Genomic DNA, 23,661 nt, shown 5'->3' with positions numbered 1-23,661 from the left:
GCAGCCCCGAGGCCCTGTGAGCCCGCAGGCTGGAGAGAAGGCCAGAGGCTCAGTCACGGGTCACAGGCAGACACACCCCTGGACGCACTGTTTGGGACTCTCCACCCAGGTCTCCTGGGCCCCAAAGAACAAGAGGCCAGCAGAGAGCGGACACGTGCCCCTTGGAGAAAGGGCCCAGAGCAAGTCTGGGGCAAATGCTGAGCAACTCCCTCAGCGCTCTGGAGCCTTCCCCGGGGGGTGAGCTCCTCGGCCCTCTGAGCGGGGGCACCGGGCTGCGTGCTAACCAGGAGGTGGGGAGGGAAGGAAGCATGACAGTCTGCCTGGGGCCCGGGGGGGAGGGGGGGAATGTGACAGGTGCCGAGGCCATCGGGACAGTCCCCTGCGCTCCCTGTGGAGAGTGAGCTGAGCGCCAACGACCAAGGCAGGAGGAAAATCGCAGGGCAGAGCCGGTCAGATCCCAAGGGAGAGCGTGGAGAAGAGCAGACCCTGTCACTTTCTGGACAAGCAACAGAGAAGGCGAGGACCGGCCGAAGCCGCACAGCCTCGGGAGCGCGGCTGGCCAGGCGGTGGGAACTCACACACACACTTGTCCTCGGGCCGCGGGGCCAGCGCGCTGCCGTAGAAGCCTTCCTGACAGCGCTCGCAGCGAGCACCTGTCGTGTTGAACAGGCAACGCAGGCAGTGGCCGGACAGGGGGTCGCAGTTGCCCACGGCGTTGGGGTCCACGTTCCCGCTGCACTGGCACCGCCGACAGGGCTGGGGGTCCCCAGAGAGGCCCAGCGGGTCCCCAAAGAAGCCATCGTCGCAGGTCTCACAGCGCCGTCCTGGGGGAGGAAAAGGCCCGTGTGGAGGAGCAGGCACGCGGAAGGCCAGCCTGCCGGGTCTACCGGGGTGAGGGTGGGCATGAGCCGAAGCAAGCGCCCTTGTCTCTTTGTGGGCAGAGCATGGGCTCCAGGGTCAGCTGGCCTGGGGCGGGGCCTCGCCCAGCCGTCAGCTGGCTCTGCGGTCTTGGGCAAGTCACTGTGCGTCTCTGAACTCGGGGTCCCCATCTGCAAAGTGGAGCAGGACTCTCGAGAGGTTTGGGGAGATCACTGTGCAAAGCTCCTAGCACAGGGCCTGGCACGGTAAACGGTCAACAGCAGTGGCTGACATCTCCTATTCCCCATCACCCATGTCGTCATCACCGTCCCCTCATCAGCACCTTGGTCATCAGCTTCACCACCACCACCACCACCACCATCATCTTGATCAGTATCTTCATCATCACCCATGAACTTCATCCTGACCAGCACCACCGTCCCTTCCTTAGCAGCATCTTCGTCACCATCGTGTCCCCTTCATCACATCATCATCATCTTCATCACCATCTTGTCCCCTTCATCAACATCATCATCATCATCATCATCACCATCGTGTCCCCTTCATCATCATCTTCTTCATCACCATCTTGTTCCCTTCATCACATCATCATCATTTTCATCACCATCTTGTCCCCTTCATCATCATCATCATCATCATCATCATCTTCTTCATCACCATCTTGTTCCCTTCATCATCATCATCATCATCATCTTCATCACCATCTTGACCATCAGACACTTCACTGTCACCATTTTCATCTCAATCATCACCTTTGTCATCATCACCCATCGTCTGCATCATCGTCATCTTGATCATTGTCTTCTTCTTCATCTTCATCTTCATCACTGTCTTCCCGGTCACTCTCTGCATCATCTTCCTTGTGACCATCTTCTGTGTTGCTGCCACCCTCTTCCTCGTCCTCCTCTCCCACATGTGCCACCTGAGCTGTGGCTGCTTCCTCGTTGCGGTTCCTGCTCCCTTTACCTCTGCTGCCTCCCAGGGCCCTGAACTTCCTGTGGACTGTTCCTTTCCGACTCCTGCCCTGCCTCCTGGGTTTGAACTGGGGTTGCCGCCCCATCTCCCAGCCCTCGGGGTCCCTGGGAGTCTCAGAAAAGGTGGTGCCTCCGAGGCTTTTGGAGGGCTGTGACCTGGGAGGTCCACTCTGGACACAGATGGGACATAAAAGAACATCCACGTCCCCCTCTTGGGTATGTCTGCAGGAGACAGACGGCTGGGGACCCACAGAACTCAGCCCCTCGGTCCCCTGGGGGTGGCGGGACGACAGGCACACGCTCTTCTTGCCGCCTGCACGTTATGTTCCTCTTGACGCGTTTACGGGCGGTTTCGATCGTTACAATGCGTATCACTCGTTTTATGATTTAATTAACAGCCACTGTCACCGTGAGAGAGAGCCCGTGTACTCAGTGCTCATCGTTCAGATGAAGTCAAGTTAACATGACTAAGGCAGGCACCCTTGAAAAGGGAGAGGAGGAATACTAAGACAGAAAGAAAAAAAATGGGAAGAGAAGGGTCTGAGGGGAGTCAGGGGAGACGCTGTGCCTGGCCCCGGGACTCTGAAATAGATGTGAAATAAGACGGGCAGGAGGAGACCGGAGGGGTGATGAAGGCGGAGGCCCCGCAGGTAACCAGCCATTCGCTGGGACCTGGGAGAGGACAGCTCCCAGGACAGGTGGCCGCTGTGAGGTCCCGGAAGGGCTGCCGGTGGCCGGGGGGGGGGGGGGGGGGGGGGGGGGGGGGTCAGGATGAAAATACAAAAAGGGGAAGTAAAAGAAGTTCTGGAGAAGGAAGGTGGTGGTGGTTGGACAGCAATATGAGAGCGGTTAATGCCACTGAACTGTCCACTTAAAAATGCTTAAGCCCGGCTGGTGTCGCTCCGTGGTTGAGCATCGACCTATGAACCAGGAGATCACGGTTCGAATCCCGGTCAGGGCACATGCCCGGGTGGTGGGCTTGATCCCCAGTAGGGGGCGTGCAGGAGGCAGCTGATCCATCATTCTCTCTCATCACTGATGTTTCTAACTCGCTCTCCCTCTCCTTTCCTCTCTCTCTAGAATAAAATAAAAACATATTTTTAAAAAATGCTTAACATGGCAAATTTTATGCTACACATTTTGCCATGATTTGAAAAAATTAATAACAGAATAAACCAAAAAGGTCTTGCATTGTACACTTTAGCGGGTGAATCGCAGGGCATGCGAGTGCCATCTCAGCAAAGCTGTCTGAAAACGCAGGTGTGCAGGGCGGGCTGCGTCCGCGTGGGAATGAGGATGGGGGAGGCTGGCATTTTCTAAAAGCTGAGCGTTCTTTTCGTTTGGTTAATCCTCATCCGAGCATGTTTTTTTCCCATTGATTTTTTTCAGAGAGATTGGAAAGGAGGAAGGGAGGGAGGGGGAGAGAGAGAGAGAGACTTGGATGTAAGAGAGACACATCGATTGGTTGCTTCCCGCACAGGCCCTGACCAGGGCCAGGGGTTGAACCCACAACCCAGCTACATGCCTTTGACTGGGAATCAAACCTGAGACCTTATGGTTCTCAGGCAGGTGCTCTAACCACTCAGATACCATCCAGGGCTAAAAGCTGCAAGTATAATCCGAGGTTTTCTGCCTTGACGCATCTGCCAGGGAACTTAGGAATACAGACTCCTGAGCTGCATCCCTCGCTAAGCCAGGCTCTGTGGGGTCTGGGCCCAGACCTGGGGATTTTCACAGTCTCACCCGGATATGCTCAAGGGCCCAAGTTCTGCTGGGAACCCACAGCAGCCGGGCCCTGACTAAGGTGCCATGGGACCCCGTGTCCCCAGAGGTCAAGCCTGCCACCCCTAAGCCGGCCCTCCCTCATCTGTCCCACTCCACACCCAGGACCCCACTCCTGGAGCCCAGGCAGGGGCAGGACCCAGGGCACGAGCCACTCACCTCTCTGGCCCGGGGGACAGTGGGTACACACCACCTCCCTGGTCTCTGGGACGGTCGTGCAGGACGACTGTCCAGGGCACGGGCAAGGCTGACAGTCGTCGGCTCGGCCCGTGAAGGGGTTGCCATAGAAACCTGGCAAGCAGCGCTCACAGGACGGGCCCTCGGTGTGGTGGCCGCACTGGCAGATCCCTGAGGGACGAGAGAAGCACCTGTTTAGCCCTGTCTGAGCCACGAAAACTCCAGGGACAGCGGGCGGGCTCCAGGTGGTGGGGGTCACAGAGCACATGCCAGCAGAACAGGGGGGAGCCTTCCCAGGGGGAGGCAGCAGGGCCCGGGGATGAAGAGTCCACCTCAGGTTCACGCCCACTGTGTGAACCTGGGCACACAGCCTCACACCCTGCACCTCAGTGTCCTCACCTGCAAAATGGGTACAACAACCTCAACTGGGCTCTGACCACCAAGGTTCCCCCCGGGATTTAATGCAGCCAGAGTGCTCTGCACAGTCCCTGGCGCGCAGAATTATTATTAGTTCTCGTTCTCGTGTTCTATGCCCACACCTCCACCCGAACCAGCAGGCAGCGCCGCTAACGACTCCGCTCCGTTACCCCTTCCCTTCCTCCGTGTCCTCCAAACGGCAGGGTCCGGTGGGACAGGGACAGACCCAGAATTCTGGGTGTGATGTGAGGCTCCGTTTATGGGGTCTCTCTGGGTTCTCAGTGGCCCCCTGCCCACAGGTTTCTGGTGGTGGGGGATTCTGCAACCCCCTTCTCCAGCCCACAGCACCTGAGTCTGCTCAGAGTGGGGACTCTGGGGACAGAGGCCCCGGCCAGGGGCTGGGTCAGGAGCCTGGTTGGCAAGACTGCCCCAGGGGAAAGAGGGAACTGGGTGGTGGTGGAGGGGGGGGGAGGTCTAAGCAGAACCGTCACGCCTGCCCTGCTCTCCACCGGTCCCTGCCTCGGCGCCGCACCCACACGCTCATGACGCCTCCTTCTGTCCAGGGTGCGCAGCAATGGCCCCGCCCACTGGGCACATGAGGACGTGCTGAGCAGGAAGGCGTGGCATGGCCAGGGGATCTGAGGGACGACCGATTGGTCCCATCTCACGAGTGGGCTGTGCTTCCTCGGTAGGGGCTGCCTGGAGCATTGCAGGGTAGGATTATGAGCCCCCCATCTGGGCTCGATTGGTGATGCCTGCCACAGGCACAAGCCGGGCGGAGCCGCCCATGCTGTGTGTGCGTCCTCCTGGCCAGTCTGCCGATTCCCAGGTGCCTGTCCTCTGTCAGCTCCCGATGGGGCCTGCGGCAAGCTGAGCAGGGGCTTCCCTTCTGAGACCCCGCCTGCTCCCGGGCAGCAGCAGGGCGCTGACCCCCCACGACCTGTGTGAGAGGCCTGGGCCCAGCCCCGTCCAGCACCTCCTGCCCAGTGACCTCCAGGGAGGTCCTTCTCTTTCCTCTCCGGTCCATGGGGAGGAACCGCAGGGAGTGAACTTGTGGGAGGAGCAGCTCTGCCACCTACTGGCCATGTGGCCTCTCTGCGCTTTAGGCCCCTCACCAGGTAGAGGGGACCGGAACGGTCCTGCACCCCTGGGGAATCTTGCAGGATTCAGTGACGTGGTGGCTAACAGGGCGCCCAGGGCGTGGAGGACCCCGAAGACTCACTTGATTGGCACTGGGTTCAGAGGGCACTGACACAAGCCCCCGGCCGACCCTGTCCTGGGGGCAGCCCCGATGGGGCGCCGGGACACTCACCGGTGTCGGGGTCACAGCTGCCATGCTGATTGCAGGTGCAGGGGACGCAGTTGGCATAGGGACCCCCCAGGGGTGTCTCCCTCTTGTATCCCGGGGCACAGGCTTCACAGAACTGGCCCACGTACCCCTTGGGACAGGAGCAAGTCTCCACCCAGGAGGCTGGCGGGGAGAGGCCCCGCTGGGCCGACATGAGCCGGACCTCCCTCAGGAGCACTTGGCCTGGGAGCGAAGGGAGAGAGGGAGAAAGAGAGGGAGAGAGAGGAGAGAGAGAGAGAGAGAGAGAGAGACACGTTTCTCCCCCAAACCTTTCTATTCACACACGTGAAGGCTGAGGGTTACTGGCCCACGTATACAGAGGCAGCCCGTGCGACACTTATCATTTCTTAGAAACAGTCAAATAAATCGCAAAGGAAAACGAGGCCGTTTTCAGGACGAGCAGTAGATGTAACCGGAAACGTACGGGAGGACATCCTCTCTCGGGGGCCATGAAAGATGCTCATTAAACAGCCATGGTGCCGCTCACCGCCCGCAGGTCGTCAGGCAGGGAAAAGCCGTGGCGAGGGGCAGGCGGCGGGGCACTCGCGCACGTGCGCGTGTGAACGCCAATCGGAGGCGCTGCTCCGGCAGCAGAGGAGCTCCCATCAGACCATCCTTCCTACGGCAACAACCGGGATCTCCGGGCAGAATATGAACACCGGGCCCTGGGGGCCGGCGAACCCACGAGGGCGGGGCGTGCAGGACCCTTGTCATCGGAACGTGGGGCACAGCCTTTCTGATGGAAAACGTGGCGCACGCATCAACATGTAAAACGTGGCGCACGCATCAACATGTAAAACGTGCCCCCTTCGGCCTCACGTTTCCGCTGCGAGGGGTCCGTCCCGAGGACACACTTGGGCGAGGACACGAAGCCCCGACGGGCAGCTCTGTCCCGGCCCTGCAGCCCTGCGTGCGGGGCGGGGAACCGGAAACCACTCCTCGTCTACGCACGGGGCTGCGTGAACTTCCTGGAGCATCTGGGCCACGGAACGGTCCACGTGCCCAGACGGGCAGGCTTTCCCGCGGGTGATGACAGAGATCGACCCGCGAGACACGGCGAGAGCTGAAAACAGCGAGCTGCCGGGCACTGGACGGTGCGATCCTGTTTCTATATTTAAAAGGTGCAGACGTAAGTCACGCACACAGAAGGGCCCGGAGAGAGGTGCCCAGAACGTTATCCGCGGGAAGGGGGGGTTCGGGGGCGGGTGGATGGAGGGTCAGTATGTCCACCTGCCTCTCCAGTTCGCCCCCAGCACCGGCACGGGCTGGCTAAGCAGTGCCTGTAGGCACCTGGTGACCGGAGGTTGAGTGACCGGAGGTTGAGTGACCGGAGGTTGAGTGAATGACGGAAGCGCTGGGAGCTGCTGGAAAGGGTGAAAATGAACTTCCTGCCAGGAGCCTCAGCGAGGGGGCCTGGGAGTGGCCTGGGAGCAGGGGAGCTTTGGGGGGTTCTGGGGGTGAAGGCAAGCCAACCACAGCTGCAAAGAGAAGGAACTGGAACAGGCTGGGTTCCACCCCCAAGCCTCGGACTCAGAGAGGAGGGAGGGCTGGCCTCGAAGGAGCCCATCAGCCCCTGGGAGCAAGTCTGGGGGTTCTGTCACGCAGTGGGCTCCTCGCAGCGGGGACCCTGCCACCACGGGCTGGCACCAGTGGCTCTTGGCTGCCTCACTGGCCAGGCACCTGTTGCTCCGAGCTGCCATCCTCAGGCCCGACCCGCCCGGCCCCTGCCCCTGCCCTCAGCACCCATGGCTGCCCACTGGTTACACGGCTTTGGGCAAGGTCCCCGCCTCCCTGGGCCTCAGGCTCCTTCGTGGTAAAATGGGGACAATAACCGTCTGCCTGAGGCCGCCACACGGGAGCCAGCCCAGCTGCCCCTGCGGCGTCCTTGCCGTCACTGACCGGCCGGGCTGGGGCGGGTCCGCACGCGCAGGGCGGTCAGGTTGGCGAGCAGCCGCTGGAAGTGGAAGGGGGGCAGCGGGGGGTCGGCGTCCTCCGAGGTCTCCTGCAGCCTGGGGGGGGAGGGGAGAAACCAGAACCTGAGGCAGGCTGGGGGGGCTCCCAGCATGCCTGGACCTCAGGGTCACCTGACCCCCCGGCCCCTCTCAGGACGGAGCGGGACACTCACTGGAACTCGAGCTGCACCTCCCCGGGCTGCGCGGCGTCCTGGGGGCCCGACAGGCGGGAGTAGGGCAGGGTCAGGGCCAGGCCGGCCCCTTCCAGCCTCAGCTGCACCGGAAGCGGGGAGCCCCCAGGAGGGACCCGGAAGGTCAGGGTGAGGGGCTGCCCATAGCTGAACCGCTGGTCGCCCAGGAACTTCCCTGAGGACGAGAGGGGAAGGCTGTGACCGTGTTCACGTGATCAGCCTGATTTAAACGGCTGCTGATTTACTGGCAACTCAACACCCGAACAAGATAGAAGGACAGGTCGAAACCGGTTTGGCTCAGTGGATAGAGCGTCGGCCTGCGGACTGAAGGGTCCCGGGTTCGATTCCGGTCAAGGGCATGTGCCTTGGTTGCGGGCACATCCCCAGTAGGGGTTGTGCAAGAGGCAGCTGATCAGTGTTTCTCTATCATCGATGTTTCTAGCTCTCTATCCCTCTCTCTTCCTCTCTGTAAAAAATCAATAAAATATATTAAAAAAAAAAAAAAAAAAGATAGAAGGACAGCACGCGGGAGAGCAGAGGCCCCTGCGCAGCAGGTGCTCCGGGGCCCGGCCACACCCCCGTCACACCTGGGCTAGTGCCCTGCGGTCCCTCCTGTGGCCAGGAGGTCCCTGTCCTGACCTCCGTGCTGTCACGTCTGACCGGGGGTCTCGTAGGTGAGCCCGTGGGACAGAGGCGTGTGTGTGGGAGCAGAGGACACACGCAGAGGTGCCTGCTGCCCACCCCCAGGCAGAGCCACGTGGACCACAAGCGTCAGATGGAGTGAGACTCAGAGCGAGGACCAGGGACGCGTGTCACGTGGGGGACTGAGCAGGCGCCGACGGCCCCGGAGGCCACGCTTTCCACGGGAGTCAGAGGGCGCTCCCAGCGGAAAGAGGCGGTGGCATCGCAACACACACAGAGGCCCAGGACCCCGCGCTGCCCTCCTTCCCTGGCCAGCGCTCTGGGTGAGCTGAGGCTGGAGTCGCGGAAGGACAGGGTTTAGATCTAGAACTTCTTGCTTCTGCAGGAATCCCACGGCTCTGGCATGGGGTGCAGGGCCTGGGGGTGGAGGGTGAGGGGCTGATGGGAAGAGCGCGGGGACTGCCTGGGGTGTGACAGTGGCCTGCCCGAGCCCTGGGTGGCACTGCTGTGACCGGGAAGCAGGGGCTCCAGCCGACGCCGCAGGGCATGTGGTCGGCAGAAAACGACCCCTCAGGGTGTCTGGGTCCCAACTCCCGCCCCCCTCACCGCCCCCGCACCGTGAATCCGTTATGCTGCACGGCTGGGGGTGGGGGGGTGGGCTGGGGGGAGGTGCAATTAGGTGGCAGGTGGAATGAGGTTGTTCACCAGTGGCCTGACAGCAGAGATTGACATGGATCACCCAGCTGGGCCCCACGTGGCCACAGGGTCCTTAAAAGATGGAAGGGGAAGGCGGCGGGGTTGGCGTCAGAGGGATGGAAACGAGGAAGCGGACCAGCTCAGCAGGCGGAGGCGGAGGCCGCGCCAAGGAGCGCAGTGGCCTGGGAAGGAAGCGGAGGCGGGAGTGGATTCCCTCGGGGGCTCTGGGCACGCGGGTCTGCCCACACCTCGATGTCAGCCCGGAGGGACCCCTCCAGACTCCGGGACACCGAGAGGCACATTTGTGCTGTTTGCAGCCACGGCGCTGGTGGCCGTGTCTGCGCAGCGGCAGGAACACGCCCAGCGGTCCTGCTGCCTGTGGCTGGAGGTACCTGGTGCTGTGAGCTCCTCCTCCGCTTCGGGGTTCAGGAGGAGCCCCCTGGGGCTCCATCGTGCGGGCTGCTCCGGGTCCCCCGCGCTGCCGGCCCGCCAGCCATCGGCTCCTGGACAGCAACACACACGCAGGCTCCGTGAGACGCGGGAGGCTGGCCTCAACCTCTCAGCTTTCCCGGGCCCTGAGGGTGCTGCCGGAGGCCTGCGCTCAGCGGGAGGCAGTGCCGGCGACAGGCCCGGTGCGGACGAGAGCCGGTGCCCGCAGCGGCTTGGCGCCCACAGCCGGCGGCTCACCTCCCCCTCCCAGAGCCAGGGCGGGCTCTGAGGCTGGGAGGCAGCCCCAGAAGGAGCTAGAAAGCCCAGGGACCTGGCCCTGCTTGGGGTGCGGTCAGACCTCTGGGCCCGCGCTGCCCCTCGGTGGGGTCTGAGCAAACATGAAGACACAGCCCGCCGACCCCGACGTGGGGGGCTGGGACTTCAGAGACCTCCTGGCCTGCGCCCTCACGGCCCCCGTCCTTCGCAGGGCGTGTCAGGAGCCCCTGCACCCAGGGAGGCCACCCGGTCAGGAAGCAGTCAAGCGTGAATGGGGACCCAGCCTCCGGCCCGGCCCGGTCCAGCCCACACTCGCCCATCACACCACGCACAGTCTAGCGTAGAGCAAGTGACCCCGGGGGAGGGGGCGGGGGGGATGGGATGGAGGCCCAACACCTGGGGCACCTGCAGGGCGAGGAGGGAGGGGTGAAGAAAGGGAAAGAAGTCAGAAAGGGGAGGCCCGGGCCTCCTCGGTCCCAGACTAGGTTCTGCTCCTCCCCGGCTGTGTGACCCTGGGCAAGTGACTTAACCTCTCTGAAGTCATTTCCTCATCTGCAAATTGGGGACAATGACGTACTTGTGGTCCCGGCAGCAATTCTCAGCGTTTGTATGAATACCCTGGGAGATCCCTGAGACTCCGGGGGGTCCATGAGGTCAAACTGCCTTCTTACTAACACGAAGGTGCATTTGTATTTTCCGTTCTCTCTCTCTCTCTCTCTCTCTCTCTCTCTCTCGCTCTCTCTCTCTCTCACAAGCAGAGTGGAGTTTTCCAGAAACCACGAGGCGTGTGACATCACAACAGACAACGGCAGAAGCTGTGGTGAGAACCAGCCGACTTCTGCGAAGCCAGACCGTAGGGCGATGTGCAGAAATGGAGAACGAGGGGCGCTCTTCTCACAAAGTTAGTCTTTTAAAAAGTTACTTCTGCCCTCGCCGGTTTGGCTCAGTGGATCGAGCGACGGCCTGTGGACTGAAGGGTCCCGGGTTCAATTCCGTTCAAGGGCGCATGCCTGGGTTGCAGGCTCGATCCCCAGTAGGGGGCGTGCAGGAGGCAGCCGAGCAATGATTCTCTCTCATCATTGATGTTTCTATCTCCCTGCCCCTTCCTCTCTGAAATCAATAAAAGTATACTTTTGAAGAAGTTACTTCTCCCAGGTGGGTGCCATTTTTTATTGTGCGTTTACTATCATTGTTTTTAATAACAGATATTTTCAAATTACTGCTTTAATTTCTAATACAGAAAGTATCCACATACACAACCCACAGGAATAAAAGTGCTTTTGAGGGCCTCAGTAATGTTTAAGAGCGTAAAGGAATTCGGAGACCAAAAAGGTTGAGAACTTCTGTCCGAGGGTGATGGTGAGATAAGGAGACGAAACCAGGGCCTCGCTCAGAGTGAGGGCAGATGGTGACTGTTCTTAGGAGCTATCCCAGGGGTCCCCGCTGAGGCTAACACCCCAGACTCCGGTGCCCCATTCCAAGCCCCTTTCTGTCCTGCTTTCCACATGGCGTCCAGCAGAGGGCGCACTGCCCCCACGCCTGGGGCGCCTCGGAGCCAGTGCCTGAGTTTCTGTCTCTGGCTGACACTCCCCTCCTCCCTGCGGGAGATGTAGGTTGCCCCCCCCCCCGAGACCCCCCCCCCCCCCCCCCTCACACCCCCGGGGCCCTCCCACCGCGGGGCACAGCAGGAGTCCATGCAGGCTGGGATTTAGTGCAGAGTTCAGAGCTCTGACGCTTTCCTGCTCCAAAGATGCACCTGTGCCACCTGGAGTTGGGGACCTAGGGCACCACGGCACCCCTGGACCCTGGGCCCGGGGCCCAGAGAGAACACCCGCACAGCGGTTGAGAGACAAACTCAGACGCTGGCAAACCCTGGTGCCAACAACTAGGTTCCGTTACCTTCCTTTTCTGGGCCTCAGGTGCCTCATCTACAAAATGGAATGAGAGCACCTACCTGCGGGGACTCCGTGAGGTTCCCTGCGTATAAAGAGCACACTGCCTGGCGTACAGCAGGCGCTCAATAAATGCAGGCAAGGAGCTTGAGCTAAACCCCCAGCACTAGGCTACACCAAGGCAGGCCAATCTTGACCTTGAGTGATTGGGAATTCCCCCACGGGATCCGAAGGCTGCCTCATACCCAACCTTGCCCACAGGTATAAAGGATGCTGGAGGCTGAGGAAAAGGCAGGGCCGAGAGGGAGCTGAGGGGTGCAGGGAGGCGCTGGTGGGCACAGAGGGACCCATCTTGCATGGCTGGCATGGGTGCCTGTGGGGGGCGTCTGGGCTGGGGCCAGAGGCTGCCCCTCATCCCTCTCCACCCTCCCACCACGGCAGGATCCCCCAGAGCAGGACGGGCCCCACCTGGGCTGGGAGAGGCCCCTCGGAGGCGGCTTTGGGGGCTCTTCTTACCCAGGCAGAAGTCGGAGAGGACGTGGTGGGCCCGGAACCCGGCAGCGGCCGCACACACCTTGGAGTGGCCGTAGCAGAAGCAGCTGCTGCAGCCGGCTGGGTTGTGGGGCTGAAGGTTAAAGGTCCCTGGGCGACATCTGAAATGGAAGCAGGCCGTGCCCACGGGGCCAAGTGAATGGCTGGGCTCGGGGATCCCAGCTGGACTCATGCAAGTCCAGAATCCCGGGGAAACGTGAAAACATTGTTACCCAGATTGACGGGAGATTTGCAGAGCCGGTGCAGCGTCCCGGGGCCTCTTCCCCCAGCTTCCCCGGTGGCCACACCCGACACTCCCACGGGACACGGATCAAGGCCAGGGGTCCCCACCGGTCCCCACCGGCTCCCATTCCTTGCGAAAGTCCAGGCTGTACCGGGATTCGCCCCTTTCCCCACAAATGTCTTTTCTGCTCCCACATTCCATCGGGACACAGCGTAGCCCTTAGCCCTGTCCCCGGTCTCCCCAGTCCCCACAGCCGTAGGGGCGTGTGACATCACTCCGCTCCGTCTCCCCTGCGCTCCCGCGACCTCGGCACTTTTGAAGAGCACCGGCCCGGTTTAGTTTGTATCGAGTCCCTCGGTGTGGGTTTGCCTGGTGTTTTCTCGTGATTAGACCGAGGCGATGGAGATTGGGAAGAAATGGAGGCGAAGCGGCCTTCTCGCCCCAACACGTCGTGGGAAACGATACCCCTGTGATGTCACTGGCCACGCGACCTTCACCACTCGGTTAAGGTGCTGCCTGCCAGGCTTCTCCGCGACAAAAGGTCAGACTCTAGTTGCTAGAAGCAAATCACTAATCCCGCCCCCAGTCAAGTCCAGGGGCGTTAGGCTCCACCTCCTGGAGGGGGCGGGGTGAGTAAAAAATCGTGGACATTGCTGAAACCACCATCAAATTAACATGCATTTTGAGGGAGATGTTTGGGGGCGACGAGAACATCCTGTTTCTCCTTGAAGTCCCGCCCACTCATTGCAGCAGCTTCCGCCCAGCGGCGTCACTTAAATGCTAACTATGGCTTCCTGTTTCCCTCCTTCCTTCCACAGGAGGAAGCTGGAGTTCTGCCCTGGCCAGTGTGGCTCAGTGGACAGAGCGTCGACCTGCGGATTAAAGGGTCCCAGGTTCGATTCCGGTCAAGGGCACATGCCGGGGCTGTGGGCTTGATCCCCAGTAGGGAGCATGCAGGTGGCAGCCAATCAGTGATTCTCTCTCATCATTGATGTTTCTATCTCTCTCTACCTCTCCCTTCCTCTCTGAAATCAATAAAAATATATTTAAAAAGATAATAACAATTTGGAATTCTTCTGCAGGGAAGACGCGGCCCTTGGTCCCTCGTATGTATTGACTCCTCTCTGTGCACCGGGGTGGACTCGGGGAGTTTATTTTGCCTCCGGTTGGAACCCGGCACCGCGGGGATTTCTGTGGCTGCGATTGTTCCAGCCTGGGGAGCTCCTTCAGGCCTCGGAACACAGGCCCCATCTGGGCTGGGTTTTGTTTTTGTTTTTTTGTTTTTCTTGGTTGTTTTTTAGACCTGTTTTTGTTTTTAAGCACTTTTTTTTTAAAAAAATCTGTTTTTCTTTTCTGGCGCTCCAGGACATGCGAGTTTATCTGCCTTTCCGCACTCCAGCCCCCAATCAGCCGTTCCTCCCGGGAGCCCTGAGAGGCGATAACAAACACAGTCCGGTCTGCAGCCCGGGGCCCTCTGAGCCGCCCAGACAGCGGACTCTGGTTCATGAGAAGCTGCTGCTGCCCCAACGCCCGCAGGCTCCGCAGAACACACGTCGGCAGGGCTCCCGCCTCTCAAACGGGCAGGCAGCTCCAAGCGAGGACCTGCCCAGGGTGCGGGGCGGTGGGGCAGAGCCGTGGGAGAACCGGGTGGCGTCTGGTTCCCTGACTCCAGGCTGCCTCCTCACTTGAGGGGTCTCGGGGGGAAGGAGATGAAGCAGGGAGTCCAGTTCCCACCCCAGGGCCCACAGGCCATGCGTGGAAGTGGTGTGGGGGGGCAGCCTGAGGCTGGCTATGGGCAGAGTCAAAGCCAGGGTCTGCCATGCGGCTTTGGCGCTGGCCTCTTCCTGAACCACTACGGGCCCAGCGCGGACGGCCCGGAGTGGACAGTCCACAGTGTCAGGCTGTGTCAGACCCTTCACACACAGGCCCGCGGCCAGAGAAGCAGGGGCCCGGCAGACCCTGCGCGGGCTGCAGAGGGTTTCAGAGTTCGGAGACAGAGCCAGGAACACAGCGTGCGCCTGAGGATGGAAACCACGTCTGTGGGCCAGCCCCACTGCGGAGCCCCAGACACATGAAGGAGGAAACTTTGCAGAGTCCTTCTGCCTAGTGAGCTTTAAACGCGCATGTGTGCCATGCTGGGATGGCAGGTAGGTGAACCTCAGCGCAGCAGTTAGCTTCGTGGAGCAGGGCATAGAGACGGATTCGGAGGTTACGGCAGGGCTCAGGATGAAGACTGCTGGCCCATTAGTGTGTCCGCCCTGGTGGGAGATGATGTGGGGGAGGGTCTGGTGGTAATGTTCCATTAGTGATGTCTGCCCTGGTGTGGGATGGGAGGGTGTGGTAGTGTTCCATTAGTGATGTCTGCGCTGGTGTGGGATGAGAGGGTGTGTGTGGTAGTGCTCCATTAGTGATGTCTGCCCTGGTGTGAGATGGGAAGGTGTGGTAATGTTCCATTAGTGATGTCTGTCCTGGTGTGAGATGGGAGGGTGTGGTAGTGCTCCATTAGTGATGTCTGTCCTGATGTGAGATGGGAGAGTGTGGTAGTGCTCCATTAGTGATGTCTGCGCTGGTGTGGGATGGGAGGGTGTGGTAGTGTTCCATTAGTGATGTCTGCCCTGGGTGTGGGATGGGAGGGTGTGGTAGTGCTCCATTAGTGATGTCTGTCCTGGTGTGGGATGGGAGAGTGTGGTAGTGCTCCATTAGTGATGTCTGTCCTGGTGTGGGATGGGAGGGTGTGGTAGTGCTCCATTAGTGATGTCTGCCCTGGGTGTGGGATGGGAGGGTGTGGTAGTGCTTCATTAGTGATGTCTGCGCTGGTGTGGGATGAGAGGGTGTGGTAGTGCTCCATTAGTGATGTCTGTCCTGGTGTGAGATGGGAGGGTGTGGTAGTGCTCCATTAGTGATGTCTGCCCTGGGTGTGGGATGGGAGGGTGTGGTAGTGCTCCATTAGTGATGTCTGCCCTGGGTGTGGGATGGGAGGGTGTGGTAGTGCTCCATTAGTGATGTCTGCCCTGGGTGTGGGATGGGAGGGTGTGGTAGTGCTCCATTAGTGATGTCTGTCCTGGGTGTGGGATGGGAGGGTGTGGTAGTGCTCCATTAGTGATGTCTGTCCTGGTGTGGGATGGGAGGGTGTGGTAGTGCTCCATTAGTGATGTCTGTCCTGGTGTGGGATGGGAGGGTGTGGTAGTGCTCCATTAGTGATGTCTGTCCTGGTGTGGGATGGGAGGGCTATGGTACGGGTGTCATATATTTGCTGTCCTTGGATTAGATGATCTCTCCTATCCTTTCCAGCTAGTTCTTTTCAGGATTATGAACTGGAAACATAAAGATGCATTTTCAAGGCTATGAACCACGCGTGGTGCTGGGCCGCAGCCTATACAGAGTAATAAACCTTCCGATAACTGCCTGGGTGGCAGATGCATGGGCTCCAGGAAGGGTGCCAGGTGGGGGGTTGCCTGAGTCTGCGAGGACCATGCCCCCTGCCCCTCCACCCCCGCAGCCCCGAGGCCACGTCTCACAGGCTTATTACCGGATGGGCTCGCCCACCTGTCACACAGGCTGCCTTCCACGTTCTCTCTGCAGCGGCAGCGCCCGCTGCGGGGGTCACAGGTGCCCAGGCTGCCGGCGGGATTGCAGGCGCAGGGTCTGCCAAGGAGACAGGACATGGGGAAAGGTGAGCGACTCCAGAAAAGGGACAGCCCCTCCTCCTGGGAAGGAGCCCCCCACGCTTCCCCGTTCCTGAGAGGACAGGAGGCAGACCGGCCCACGAGCCTGCATCCCGGCTTCACTGCTCCCACCTTGCCAAGGAAGTGACCCATCCGCTCACCTGGATAGCCACCCGTCTGCCTACCCACCGCTCATCCGTCCATCCAGGCGCCCATCCACTCACTCGTCCATCCGTGCATCCTCCCATCCACCTGTCCATGTACCCATCCACCTACCCACCTACTCACTCACCCATCCATGCACCTTCCATCCAACCGCCCATCTAGTCTAAATGCCCCGCCACGTGCCCTGCTGGGCAGCCCACCCCCGCGGCGCCCCCTCACCTGCAGCCTCCCTCGCTGAGCGAGTGGAATCCGGGCAGGCAGCGGTCACACTTCCAGCCCGTCACGGTGGCCTTGCAGGTGCAGGTGCCCGAGTCGTCACACTGCAGGCGCAGGGAGCCTGGGGGCGGGGGGAGGGCACAGGGCATCAGGGGCCGGAACGGGGTGAGGCAGGCGGCTGGGGCAGAGGCCGCTCACCGGCCGGGTGGCAGTCGCAGGGCTGGCAGGGCGTCCGGGGCTCCCAGCGGAAGAAGTTCTCGCGGCAGAGCTGGCAGTGCGGCCCGGCCGTGTGGTGCCGGCAGTGGAGGCAGCGCCCGCCGTGGCCCGTGCTGCGGAAGAGCTGCGGGTCGAACATGCACCGCTCCGAGTGGCCGCTGCAGTTGCACGCTGTGGGCAGGAGGTGGGGGTGTCAGCGGCCGTGGCATGTGGCGGGACGGGAGTCCGTGCCAATCAGCCTCCTTCTGTGGAGTGAGCAGGCAGCTCGGGGGAAGGCCAAAGATGGAGTTCAGGCCCGGCTGGATCAAGGATATGGAGACCGATTGATCCATCTTCCCAAACAGGGTACTTTTATGAGCAGAGGGGGTACCATTAATAAACATACCAAAACACAGGACCCTCTGAGGCAATCGAGGATGGACAGTCACCTGGTCATGAGTCACAGACAGGCCGCCTCGGAGCGGCAGTGTGGCTCGCTGCAGGGTCGCTTGCGGATCTGTGTGAACCTGGTCCCCAGGGATCATGGGGTAGCTCAGAAGCATGGAGAGTCCACGTCACCCTCCATTCACTCACTGATTCATTTCAAACAACCCACGTGCTAAGGACGGGCTCTGTGACGGCTCCTGCGGTGAGCCCAGGGCAGGGGCGGGGAGCCGGCGAGCAGCACGATCCCCGCTCCCGCGTGCACACTGCACACGGATGGGGGCCAGATGCAGCCACCCGAGGACACCCTGCAGGGGGAGGCGCTGGGAGCTGAGGAGGGACCCTACAGCTGTCCTGGGGGGATGGGGCAAGCCTTCTCGGAGGGAGTCACAGCTCCTGTGGCATCTGAGGGGTGAGCAGGAAGGAGCCGGCCGGTGCAGGAGGGGGACGGGAGGGAGGGGAGAGTCCCAGGCAGGCGGTGAGAGCAGAGGATAAACTGTGGAACCAGAGAAGCAAGATTCACCCAGTGTGTGCAGGGGGCGGGCGTGTCCTGTGATGGGCAGGGAAGAGGGTGGGGACGCCGTGCAGTGTGACAGGACAGGGAGGGGTGCAGGGCCAGCCCAGAGGCTAGAGGTCGGCAGAGCTTGACCCGGGAGGCTGGGCAGTGAACTCCCCCTTGGAGGAGGGGCTGAGGGAGGGTTACGCAGGTGAATGCAATCACACTTGCACTTCCGAGAGCCCCCAGGGCCGCAGGCAGAGGAGGGCAGGCGGGAAGCCGGCCAGCAGGGAGGCGGGGGCTTGGGCGCCCAGGGAGGGGTGAGGGGGCACTGGCTGCAGAGAAGGACAGGGATGGGCTGGAGGGATGTGGACAAGGCCGGATTCAGGGCTGCTGGGACTAGGGGCAGCGGGGGGGGGCGGCGGGGGGAACGGTCAGGCACAAAGCCCCCGTTTCCAGGCTGGTGACTGGGAGGACAAAGATGTGACCACAGGGGTGAGGACGTGGCGGGAGAAGCATCTGGCCTTCCGTGTCCTCACCATGGAGACGGCGCCAGGCTCGGAACGAGTGAGCCGGTCAGCACGGCCTCCTTGGCTGCGGGAGGACTCCCTGGTGGAGGCAGGCCAGCGAGGGCAGCAGGAACCCATTAGGGTCCCGGCGGCCCTTGGCAGCTCCCGCGGACAGCACCGTCCCACGGAACAGGCGGTGCCCGCCCTGTCCCGGCTCTAGCAGCCAGTGACCGAGCCCAAGAGGACAGAGGACCCGGGGCCCAAACTCCCACCAGCGGCGGCAAAGCCCGCTGGGAGCCGGTGCTGGTGACACCCGCTACGCACCGGAGCCTGAAGCACGCAGACTATCGGGGCGACAGGCTGGGGACCAGGCTGGGAGGAAGGGGGTGGGCCTCCTACCCACCCCGCGTGCGCAGCCCCATGTCCCCGGGGAAGGGCTGACAGCCCCGTCCTCTCCACATGTGGTCCAAGCCACATCACAGGGGCAGGAACATGGCAGGGCGGCCGGGGGCTGTGGGACCGGCTGGGTGGGCAGCCCAGCACCCCTGGGACCGGGTGGCCTGGCTTTCATTAGCAGCTGCGGTCGCAGCCGTTGAGACAAAAGAACAAGTTAGGGGACCCTCCCAGCGCTCCCACAACAAACACCTCCACTGGGGGGGCCTTGGTCCGGGGGGGCTGCTGTGGGGGAAACACTGACGATGCCAGGCCCACCTCCTGCCCCCCTTCGGCGCCTCCTCACCCCTGCAGCGGCGCGGGGGGCTGAGTCCCAGCTGCCACGGCCCACCCAGGAGCAGCCCCCACAGCCAGGTCCCGGGGAGTTTGTTTCCCGGCCTGCACCCCGGGCCCCCCGAGGCCCCGGACACTCACGCAGACACTCGTTGGCGGCCTCCGCTGTGCCCCGCGCCCACGGGCGGTCCTGGAAGAAGGGCAGGCAGCGCTCACAGTCGGCGCCCGTGGTATTGTGCTGGCATCGGCAGACCAGCCGGCCCTCCGCGTCAGGGCCACACGCGCTGGCGTGTCCGTTACACTTGCACCTGGGGGAGGACGGGGAGGACGGGGGCTCAGCACCGAGAGGGCGCCAGCGCGGGGCGGCCCCACGGGGTCGGCGGAGGAGGGGTTCATCGCCGAAGCCCTGCATTCCGGGGGGCCCGCTGCTATGGCTCAATGATGGGTTTTACTGAGCACCCACTGTGTGCCCGGACGACAGAAACAGAAACCGGTTCTGAGCTCTGTGGACACATAATCCCCTTGCACGGCACACGCTCTAGCCCATTTCACAGATGGAGGAACTGAGGCACGGAGGGGTTGCCCAAGGCCACCAGGTAGTAATGGCAACCTCTGGGAGGCTGCCTCTGCAGGCTTCTGCCCAGGAGGAGCCCCCAGGGGCCGAGAGAGACTCGGGGGTTGAGGTGGGCCAGCTCACAGGGCGGTGCCGGGGTGGGAGGCGCCTCGTGTCCTTCTCCTCTGACTCTGCCCGATGAGAAAGAGGCTGCTCCTTGCAGAGGACACTCCCCACAACTCATCTCAAGTCCCCAGGGAGTCTGCCTTGGAGGGCAGCCCTGGCCCTTGTACCACCTCCCCCCCTCCCCCAAGGTCAGGAGACAGCTGGAATGGGCAGGCACAGAGAGGTGCTCTGGGGGCCATACCCATGGGGCTGTCCGAGCAGCCAAACCACGCTGCTTAGAGGACGGCCATGGCGGCCAGCTCCCACCCAGGTCTCCCCGGAGCCCCGCTGTGGCGGGAGGGACCGTAATTATCCCCATTTCACAGACGGGCACAGGGAGGCTCAGGTCATGAAGTGACGGGTGCTGAGTGGCAGAGCTAGAATCTGAACCCGGTTCCCCTACTTTGCACAGACCCCGGGTTCCTGGCCAGCTCGCTAGATCCCCATAAGCTGTGTCCCGCACTCGGCCCCCCGAGGGCATTGAAGAGGCCTGACCATGGGCAGCGCCCACGGTGCTTTCTCTGCTTTGGGGACACAGGGCTTGGGAAGGGCGCGGGGCACAGCTTCCTCGCCGGGCCTCCCTGGGAGCCCAGGGTGGGCAGGGAACACCCAGGGTTTCTGGCGGAGGTGAGGGGGCACCAGGCAGTCTTGGGACGAGAGACCACCCGTGCTCCCAAGAGGTTGCTGCGAACACCTCCCTTCCCCATGAAGCCCTGTGACCCCGAGGGAAGGAGTGAAATTCGTGTGGGCCACTGTGGGCGGACACAGGCCGCGGGGCCACCTGCCCAGCCAGCTGCCGGCCTGGAGGTGGTCCGGCTCTGGCAGCTGGCGCCCAGATGTTCTCTGGGCCAAAGCCCCTGACGGCAGGCGCTGCAGCCCACTCCATCCGCCCCCCCTGGAGAACACCTCCTCCCGGGTTTGACCTGAATCCATGTGGGGGTGGCAGGGAAAGGGAGCGGAGGGGCCCTCTCAGACACCCCCCTTTCCCCTTTACTCCCAGGCCCCAGCCTTTCCTGAAAGGCGCCGACACATTGAGTGCAGGCAGCTGGCCCCCACGTCCCTCCCAGACTCTCCGCCTCTCCAACGCCGCCCGGGCGTCCCTGAACCACGGGAGCCCCCTGCTCCCTGCCCCGCAGGCCGTCACTCCCACGTCGAGCTGACTTCCCGTCCCAAATAGCTTTCGGGCCCACACGCTTTCCCCGCCCTAACGCCATCTCCCATGACCGCCCCCTAATAATATTCTGGCTGTTTCTCTCTCTTCTCCTGCCCCACGCGGTTCCCAAATGCTGGGGCATTTTAAAAATCCAACCCTGCCTGGCCAGCTCAGTGGTTGAGCGTTGGCCTATGAACCTGGAGGTCACGGTTCAATTCCCGGTCAACGCACATGCTCGAGTTGCGGGCTCGATCCCCAGTGTGGGGTGTGCAGAAAGGAGGCAGCTGATCCATGATTTCTCTCATCGTTGATGTTTCTATCTTTCTCTCCCTCTCCCTTCCTCTCTGAAATCAATAAAAATATATTTTAAAAGTAAAAAATAAATAAAAATACAACCCTATTACTATCCTGGCCATACCTTTAACAGCTCCCCTCTGGCCCAGACAGTGTGGCTCAGCGGTTGAGCATCGACCTATGAACCAGGAGGTCACATGCCCGGGTTGCAGGCTCGATCCCCAGTGTGAGGTGTGCACAAGGCAGCTGATCAGTGATTCTCTCTCACCGTGGATGTTTCTATCCCTCCCTCCCTTCTCCCTTCCTCTCTGAAAACAATAAAAATATATGCATTAAAAACACACACCAAAAAGCCCCACACAGCTGCCCTGACTGTGGGATAAAAATAAACCACACCCGTGGCCCTGAGAACCGCCAGCCGCCGCCGCGCCCTCCGTTCCAGCCGCAGGCCTTCTCCTGGGTCCTCACGTCCCAGGTCTGGCACAGGCTGGCTGTGGGCTGCAATGCTCCCCTCCTCCAGCCTGGGCGGGTCCCCTGGCCGTGCACCCCTGTCCGGGCCTCCGTCCTTGTCATCCTGGAGCAGGCTGCCTCCAGGTGACTGGCTGCCACCCCGAGACTGGAGCAGGAACCCGTCCGTCTTCCTCGCTACGTTCCCAGGAGGAACCCGACGAGCGTTTATGCTGAAGATCTCTCGTGCCTCCCGGGCTCCTCACCCGCCTTACACCCCCGGGACCGGGACCCCGCCTGGGATGTCAGTCCCTGTTCCTGGGGAGGGAGCTGCTTCAACAAACTACCGATGCTGCAGAGGACGGCGGACCAGGACCGGCCGACCGCACAGCCTCACGCCCCACATGGAAAGGCGCCGAGCGAGCGTGGCCACCCTTCCGAGGCGCTGGGCTGGCCGTGGGGCTTGGGAGCGGCCCGAACCGAGGAGCCCCAAAGCCTCATTCAACAGCGCGGAGCCCGGCTGGGCCCAGCCGCCAGGAGTGCTGGGAGGCAGTGGGGGGGACGGTGCGCTGCTTATAAAGTCAGGGCGCTGGGAAGGAAGGAAAGCCATCCGTGCCTGCTCCTGTCACCAGCCACCAGCCACACGCACAGCACAGGCGCTCAGGCCGGCTGCAATGTGAGGGCCTGTCAGCCGGGACCTCGGAGCCGCACTGTGTGCTGTGAAAATGCCACTTCACGGCAGGAATAAAAGTGCCTGCGAGAGGGAAAGGAGGAGGGAGGAAGAGGGAGGGAGGGGAAGGGCCTTCGAGGCAGAGGGAACGGGGGTGCCCAGGCCAGCGTGTCCCTCATGGGGTGGTGGACGCAGCTGATGGGAGGAGCTGCGGGAGGTGGGCTGGGAGGCGGGGAGCAGCCAGGCGGCCTCGAATGCCGGGCCCAGGGGACCAGGATCCGCTCCCTGTCTCTCCCCTGGGGCACCAGAGTGTCTTCTTGCCCCTCCACCCCCGTGGGGCGACACCACGTGGCAGCCACCCTGCCGCTCCCTCCGCCTCCCACCTACCTGCCGCCCACAGAGAAGTCGGACACGGCGTAGTAGTAGGACTGCAGCACCTTGGGGTCCTTGAAGATGTCATCCCCGAACGTGTTGAGCCGGTCGAGGGAGATGAGGAGGTCGGTGCTGGTGACCCACTCCTGGGGGCACAGGAAGGGCCACCGTCAGCGGGAGGCCCAGCCGGCCGCCCTGGGTCTCCGGGACACACGGACAGGCCACGCTCAGACGCATTCCAAGGACGCTGCCGAAGCCGGAGCCTGCGTGCGGGGTCCTGCCAACCTGGGTGCCAGGCCACTGCCTGGCTGTGCAACTTGGGGGAAGTTGCTCGATGTCCTGGCCCATCCACGTCGCCCTCTGTGACACGGGCCCAGGAACAGCCCCGGGCGCACGAGGGAGTTGGGAGGATGGCCGATGTCAGCAGCGGGGCGTGGGGTCTGGTCACCTGACTCCTCCCAGTGGCTCCTGCACCCCCATTCTAGAGGTCAGCTGGGGGAGGACATGCCCCAGCGCCCTTCTCTCCTGCTCAGCGAGGCCTGGCGTGGGGCAGGCCCTCGGTTTATAGGTGCATCACATGCCGAAGATCAGGGGTTGAGCGTCAACCTATGAACCAGGAGGTCAGAGTTCGATTCCCCGTCAGGGCACATGCCTGGGTTGCAGGCTCGGTCCCAGTGTAGAGCGTGTAGGAGGCAGCTGATCAATGATTCTCTCTCATCATTGATGTCTCTCTCTTTCTCTCTGTCCCTTCCTCTCTGAAATCAATAAAAATACACTGAGTGGCCATATTATTATGATCTCTGAACGCATAATAATCTGGCCACTCAGTGTGTGTGTGTGTGTGTGTGTGTGTGTGTGTGTGTGTGTGTATGTATTAGAGGCCCGGTGCATGAATTCGTGCATGGGTGGGGTCCGGCCAGCCTGGCCAGGGGGAGGAGACATGGGTGGTTGGCCGGCCTGCCTGCTGGTCGAACTCCTGGTTGAGGGGACAATTTGCATATTAGCCTTTTATTATATAGGATATACAATGAGTGGCCAGATTATTATGCGTTCAGAGATCATAATAATCTGGCCACTCCATGTATATGTATTTTTAAAAGATCAGGCTTCCACAGACAAGTCACCTGTCCCAACTGAACAGCCCCCCACAGAAGCAGGGAC

At 61.8% G+C, this 23,661-nt stretch overlaps 1 protein-coding gene across 1 annotated transcript in view; it reads right to left on the bottom strand.

The window, feature by feature from the left end:
• LAMC3 (laminin subunit gamma 3) overlaps window positions 1–23,661 on the bottom strand; it is a 54,737-nt gene that overhangs the window by 14,754 nt on the left and 16,322 nt on the right. The window contains exons 3-14 of the mRNA XM_054727131.1: window positions 22,516–22,646; window positions 18,988–19,154; window positions 16,675–16,863; window positions 16,480–16,597; window positions 15,977–16,075; window positions 12,172–12,308; window positions 9,451–9,561; window positions 7,703–7,895; window positions 7,477–7,586; window positions 5,542–5,760; window positions 3,795–3,983; window positions 579–824 (exon numbers count right to left, since the gene is read on the bottom strand). Of these exons, the coding sequence (XP_054583106.1) occupies window positions 579–824; window positions 3,795–3,983; window positions 5,542–5,760; window positions 7,477–7,586; window positions 7,703–7,895; window positions 9,451–9,561; window positions 12,172–12,308; window positions 15,977–16,075; window positions 16,480–16,597; window positions 16,675–16,863; window positions 18,988–19,154; window positions 22,516–22,646 (1,909 nt within the window). The remainder of the gene's footprint in view (window positions 1–578; window positions 825–3,794; window positions 3,984–5,541; window positions 5,761–7,476; window positions 7,587–7,702; window positions 7,896–9,450; window positions 9,562–12,171; window positions 12,309–15,976; window positions 16,076–16,479; window positions 16,598–16,674; window positions 16,864–18,987; window positions 19,155–22,515; window positions 22,647–23,661) is intronic.

The sequence above is a fragment of the Eptesicus fuscus genome, chromosome 15 (assembly GCF_027574615.1).
Source record: "Eptesicus fuscus isolate TK198812 chromosome 15, DD_ASM_mEF_20220401, whole genome shotgun sequence".
Classification (NCBI taxonomy): Eukaryota; Metazoa; Chordata; class Mammalia; order Chiroptera; family Vespertilionidae; genus Eptesicus; species Eptesicus fuscus.
The sequence above is the reverse complement of the archived record's forward strand: the minus strand, read 5'-3'. Positions and strand labels throughout refer to the sequence as shown.